Source organism: Microtus ochrogaster, linkage group LG1 (genome assembly GCF_000317375.1).
Source record: "Microtus ochrogaster isolate Prairie Vole_2 linkage group LG1, MicOch1.0, whole genome shotgun sequence".
Taxonomy (NCBI): Eukaryota; Metazoa; Chordata; class Mammalia; order Rodentia; family Cricetidae; genus Microtus; species Microtus ochrogaster.
Window position 1 is genome coordinate 32,039,377 of NC_022027.1, and position 6,911 is coordinate 32,046,287.

Here is a 6,911-nt window from a genome sequence, read left to right on the forward strand (position 1 = left end):
TACGTTGAAGCTATTTATTAACTAGTTCTACTTGGCATCATTATCACTGTTGGAGCTATCACTGTCATAAATGGAAATGTTTCTAATTGAAGACACCATCATATCTGCAATGCCTTTTTTGGGGTTTTCTTCCAAGTCAGTCTGTATTGCACCAACTTCTGATAGTTTCCATTCAAGTTCTACAATAGATAAAAACCCACCATTAAACTGGATAAAAATCTCGGGGAAATGGAGATAAATTTCTCATCTACATGAAACAGAAGTTGACCTTAATAAAATTAGCATGGAAATTGGGGATGGTGAGAGGGCTCACCAGATAAAGGAGCTTGTCACCAAGTCTGACAGACAACCTGAGATTGATCCCTGAGACCCACATGATGAATCTTGTAATGTTATCCTCTGACCATGTGCACATATTGCATGCTGTTACACACACACACACACACACACACACCATGAACACTATGGCATGCCAGTACACACACATACACACTAATCACACTATGCTATGCCAGTATACATATACAACCTGCACACTATGGCATGCCAGTATACACACACACAAATCACACTATGTCATGACAGTATTCACATACATACACACAACATACACACTGTGGCATGCCATTACACATACACACATACACACCCCCACACACATACACACACACAATAGACCAAATGTAAAAATTAATAGTGTGGAAGTGAAGATCATTTAAACCTGAATGATAAAGTGTTACACTATCAGAATTACATTGGGTAAAGTTATCCTTAACAGGGGAAATAGGTAAAATGTTCATCTTAAAATGAGTAAAATAAGGTCAAAAGTGTATACCAAGAGGCTAATAAGCCAGATGTGGTGATTTGTGCTGTAATCCCAGCATCTGGGAAGCTGAAGCAGGAGAACTGTCACAAATTCCACCCAAAGAAGGGATATAATAAAAGATCTTGGTAAAAATAGGAAGACAAAAGTGATGGAGATGACCAGGAAAATCAAAATTGGATCTTTCGAGCATGTCGTGGCCCACAAAGGGAATGGCACTATTAGGAGGGACAGCCTTGTTGGAGGAAGTGCATGACTGTGGGGGTGGGCCTTGCGGTCTCCTTTGCTCAAGCTTCCCTCAGTGTGACACTCAGTTCATTTCCTGTTGCCTGCTGATCAAAATGTGGGAGTCTCAACTCTAGCACCACATCTGCCTTCACACCGCCATATCCTACTATTTTGATAATGGACTGAACCCCTGCAACTGTAAAGCCAGCCCATTAAATGTTTTTCTTTATAGAGCTGCAGTGGTCATGTGTCTCTTCACAGCAACAGAAACCCTAACTAAGAACAGTCAGTAGCTGAGGGCTGGGAAGAAACACTTACAAGATAAGGAAGAAGTCAAGTAACAAGGAATATATATGGGTCATAACCAAACTGACAAGATACCGTCATTTCCTGGGCATCAGATGGGCATGCACAAAGTAAAGTCCCTAACTAAACAAAGCTCTGGTACAGGGCGAAAAACTAAGTAGTTCATAAAGATTAAAACTCAATATTTAAGAAATAATCAACTATTGGAAAGAGACACACACCAATATACCTGAAAATAATTTAGACAGTTAATAGGAGAATTTTTAAAAAAATATATAAATTACCAAAACACAACACTAACTTCAGTGTTCTATTAATACAGGGATTGAAAAAATACAGCAGAGACTTCAGAAATAAATTGGTGCATGTAAAAATTACAGCAGAAACAGAAAACACCTCATCCCATGCACCAGGATGGTTATTTTCAAAAACAAAAACTAACCAGTGCTGAAAGGGTCAGAGAGAACGTGGGCACCTTGAACGCTGTTGGGTAGAGTGTGATGTGGTATAACCGCTAGAAAAAACTGTATGGCAATTCCTAAAATAACTTATGAATTACTGTATGATCTGGCAATTGCAGTTCTGGGTATTGGCAGATGGACAGAGAAAGGAACTGCAGCAGGTGTCTGCACACTGGCTTTCTTGGTAGCAGCATTTATTACAGATCAAAACAGAAGGACCCTGACTGTCCATCTAGCCTCAAAAAGAACGGAAGTTGCAAGGCGGGACGCACCTATCTATGCTTCTGCAGCCAGGAATGCTGAAGCAGGAGGACTACAAGTTCAGGGCCAGCTGGGGAGATCCCCCCTCCAAAAGAAATGTGTAGACTAAGATAAGGAGAACGACTAAGATTGTAAAAGTTCGTATTTTACATACTTTGTAGTTTAAAAGTAAGTTTAAAAACAGTGGGAAATGAAGTTTCAGTAAATGGCATTAGGGCAACAGAAAAAAACTTAGATCCATTCTTTGTAATACTTCATTATAATGTTATTTAAGACCTAACCAAGAATAAAAATAAACTACTACGAGAAAATATAGGGGGATATTTTTTTCCTTTTTCATCTTAAAAATATATATGATGGCTTTTAAAGGGAAGCATGATAAGTATAATTTAAAAAGGTTAGTAAATTTAAAAAAAAGATTAGTAAGTTTGACTCTACCAATACAATTTTTGCCTGACAATAAAGGGAAACTAGACCCAGGTATGCATATCTAGAGCCTTGGCTACTTGAGCTGCAAAAGGAAGATTGTTTGAGCCAGACTCTGTATCAAGAGAAAAGAAAGAAGCAGTGTTGGCCTGGAAGTGTAGCTCAGAGGTGGAGGTTGAGCTCAATCACAGATAATACATGTACTCAGAGAAAGGAAATTTGAAGTGGAGAGCTGCCAGGAACCTGTGTGCGACACCATAGAAGCAGTGGACAGAACTTCACAGACTTCTGCAATCCACTGAAAGAACACACTGAAAAATGAGCAAAGCAAAGGGAAGACACCAAATGACCAACATCTATGAAAGAATGCTAATCCCACGAGTATTCCAAATTTAAAGAGTGACAGGATATTCTGTAGTGACATTATAGCTGAGGGTAGAACACTCGCCTAGTGTGCATAAGGCCCTGCCCCGGGTTCAATTCCCAATATTGCCAAACCCAAAACGATATCATTGTCTATTTGTCAGCTTGACAAAATCACAGCAGCAAAACAATTCTAAGACCTGTGGGCAATGAGAACTCTCTTACAGGGCTGATATGAGGGAAATCAACAGCATCGTTGGTAGAGCCTTAGTTTCTTTTCCTTGTGCTGTGATAAAAAACACTCTGGCAAAAGAAAATTAAGGGAGAAAGGGTCTATTAGTGCACAGTTCCAAGTTATAGTCCATTATGTCTGCAGTCAGGGGAGAGCAGTGGATACAGGCATACATACATGCTCAGCAGGCTTCCTCCACTTCTACTGCAGTACCCTCTGCCTAGGGGGGTACCACCCACAGTCTACGGGGCTCTCCACCTTACTTAACATGATGAAGGTAATCCCCCTTAGACAGCCCAAAGTCCACCTCTCAGGTGAGTCTAACTTATCAAGTTGACAACACCATCACAGGTCCCTTCCTAGTGGAGTTAAAAAGTGGAAAAGACAAAGAGATTTTTCACAAATGGCACAAGGATGACAGAAAAATTGTCATTAGAAAATGGCAATCAGCTCACTTTCCCTCAGAAAGGAAGTGACAAGCCCATAAATTAAGAGGTATTTAATGAGAGAATGATAATATTTAAAGTTATTAAATCAGATATAAAAGGAAGACGTTTGAAAAATTATTGTTAAGCTTAAAAAACAAGGTTGAGGATCCTATACTGCAATTTACCGAACAGTTTCAATTTTAAATACAACCATTCTTTACATTTCTCTTTGTGTGCACACGCTAAAATACATACATACATACATACATATATATATGCTCACATGCACATTATGGCTAAAGTACAAGTAAATGACCCAGTTCCTCAAAACATAAATACAAAATAGTCATATGACCTAGCAATATAATTCTGGGTTTATTTCCAAAATTACTGAAAATTTCAAAATTATTTTCACAGCATTATTCATAACAATCAAAAGGCAAAAGCAATGTAAGTGTCGACTGAGAAGGAAGAATGCCTGCAATGTGGCTGTTGGACACGGGCCACTGTTCAGACTGCAGAAAGGAAACCAAGGATGAATGTTGATAATGAGTGACAGCAGGCACAAAAGAAAAAAGAAAATGTATTATCCTACCTCATGATGTGTCTAAAACCATCAACTTCATAAAGACAGAAAGCATATTGATGGCTTCCAGGGGCGGGAGAGAGGGTAATGGAAAGCTGCTGTCTAATGGGTCCAGAGTTTCACCATACAACATGGTAAGAGCTGTGGATAAGGATGCAGGTTCCAGCAACACAGCGATGTGAGTATCAGTGTCACTGAACGGCATAATCTAGCGTGATGATGCTAAAGAATTTCAGCTTCACAAAACAGAAAGACATTTAATCAGTCCGGGGACACATGGTAGGATAAATGGAAATGAGGAGAACCTTAGGAACAGGGTTTGGAACAGAAGGTGGGGAATTTAGGTAAAGGTAGAGACTATAGGAGAAAGTGAGCACAAAGCTCACTGGGGTCTTCAGTGACTAAGCCCAGCCCGACTTAGGCAGGCACTACCCAGGACCAAGGAACAGAGCTGAGGACGTGGACTGAATGCTAAATGAGATGGTTTGCATTTTAAAAGTTATTTTAGTCAGACACATTAAGAATTTTAGGCAAAATGTATTATGATATTCTAAGCATGCAGACAGGAAACCTGATCTGGAGGTATTTTAAAAGGGAACTGAATGGGGGCTGGAGAGAGACAGATCCCAGCCCCACATGGCAGACCATGAATGCCTGTAACTCCGGTTCCAGGGAATGCAACACCTGTTTCTGGCTTCCATGTGCAACAGACACGCACATTGGCACAGGGACACACACACATACACACACACACACACACACACACACACACACAGGTAAACACATATATGCTAAAATAATTTTTAAAAACTTTAAAAGAGAAGAAAATTAAGATAGAAATTTTGTTTCAAAGAAATAAACTTTCATACTTGTTCCTCTGGAGAGCTTTTTAGTTGTTACTTTATAAACATTAAAAAATAACATCATTACCTTCTAGCTTGAGATTTATCCCTCCACATTCTATAATTCCAATGAATTTGCCTTCTATCTGACCATTTTTATAAACAAAAATTGTTGGTAAACAGTTGTCATGGTAGTGTTCAATACAGCTATTCACGATGGCTTTAAGAAATTTAGTTTCTGGGAACTTTCTTGCTAAGAGGCTAAGATGCTGGTTAACCAATGAGCACATGGGGACGCTGAAAAAGAGAGTGTATAAAAGAATGTATTCAGAGTATTTCAAATGCAGATTGCTCCCCTTAGTTTAGTAAAGCAAGGGAATATCTATGGCAAAAATAGAAATTTACCTCTTATATAAATGCATATTTGTACCCTAGGAATGATGCTGGTACCCTGGGAATTGGCATCCTAATTTAAGTGAACTACATTCTACTTAGCATTTCTTTAATCACTTATCATCCTGGGTGGAATAGGAACACAAAGAACAGGCATGTCTAGGGACTCTGGGGTAGTCCTGAGCTGAAGGAAAGAGATCCAACTCTTTCACTCCAATTGCACAGGTGCTCACATCCAGAGTGTGTTATCTCAGACTTCTTTGGCTTTCTAAGAAACTTTACCCACAGTCTTCCACATCCTGGATGCCGGTGTCCAGAATTATTTTTCATCTAAGATTTAAAGCTTATTGAATCAGAATCCCAAACTTCCTATTCTTCCCGCTCCATTCATCGCAGAAGTCCCGCCCCTCCACCCCTCCCCTCCATCCCTTCCTCCTAGACTTCCACTCTGAGCTCAGCACGTGAGCTCAGGACTGACTTCCTGCCACCCTGCGCCCACACACCACCACTTTCTTCCACACTCCTTGGTTTTATCCTGTTTCTCTCTCCAATGTTCTCACTTTCCCTTCTCCAAAGAATTTCTCCACTTTACATAAACATATTAAAGCTCAAAATCTTGTTTTTTTAAAAAAGAAAACCTCATAACTTCACATTCCTTTCTAATAACCATTTTCTTTTCTTGTAGTCATAACCAAGAAGAAAAGGTGTGTGTGCATGTGTGTGTGTGTGTGTGTGTGTGTGTGTGTGTGTATGTGAAAAACTAACAACAAAATTCTCTCTCTTGTACTTCTGTCGCTCTGTTCTTGGGATGCTCTCTTTTGGTTTCTGTGATGCCATGTTCTGTTAACTTCCTTTTGACCTCTGACTTCCCTCTTCTGTCTCCATGTTAAATTCAAATGTTTTTCCAGATAGCTAGTAGATGTCATTTCTCTTCTTTATCCAACTCCATGCTCAAAAGGTGGAAAAACAAACTGATATTTTTTTTTGATATTTCTTAAATTGACTTAGACCAAAAATCTCTCTACAATGTCTATTCAGTATCAAGTCATATCAACTCTACCTCCTTTTTAAATTGCTATCTCTTCTCTTTGGCCATCACTTCACTGGCTCCTTATCTGAGCTACATTAAGTTACCATAAATCTGTTTCCAGATTTGTTACTCATATCTATGCTTGGACCTACTTACAAAGGGAACACAACATGGAAGTGTCATCATAGAACCCTCATGGAAGGGTCATCATAGAACCCTCATGGAACTGTCATTATATAACCTTCATGGAACCTTCATGGAACCGTCATCATAGAACCTTCATGGAACCGTCATCATAGAACCTTCATGGAACCTTCATGGAACCGTCATCATAGAACCTTCATGGAACTGTCATCATAGAACCTTCATGGAACTGTCATCATAGAACCCTCAGGAAGTGTTGTGATATACCCCTCATGGAAGGGTCATCATAAAACCCTCATGGAAATAAGTCAGATTGCCCACATTGCCCAAGCTCAGGAAACTCCAGTGGCTCCTCCTCACTAGCATAGAATTTGAACTCCTTCATGTC

The 6,911-nt window shown here is 39.6% G+C and overlaps 1 protein-coding gene across 1 annotated transcript; it reads right to left on the reverse strand.

Moving 5' to 3' along the window:
* LOC101988371 (phosducin-like protein 2) lies at positions 1 to 6,908 on the reverse strand. The gene is made up of 3 exons (XM_013350776.2): positions 6,850 to 6,908; positions 5,045 to 5,253; positions 1 to 179 (listed from the first exon to the last, which is right to left on the reverse strand). Exons 1-3 carry the CDS (start codon positions 6,906 to 6,908, stop codon positions 28 to 30), a joined length of 420 nt encoding a protein of 139 aa, XP_013206230.2. The 3' UTR covers positions 1 to 27.
* Between the last annotated feature and the right edge of the window lie 3 nt (positions 6,909 to 6,911).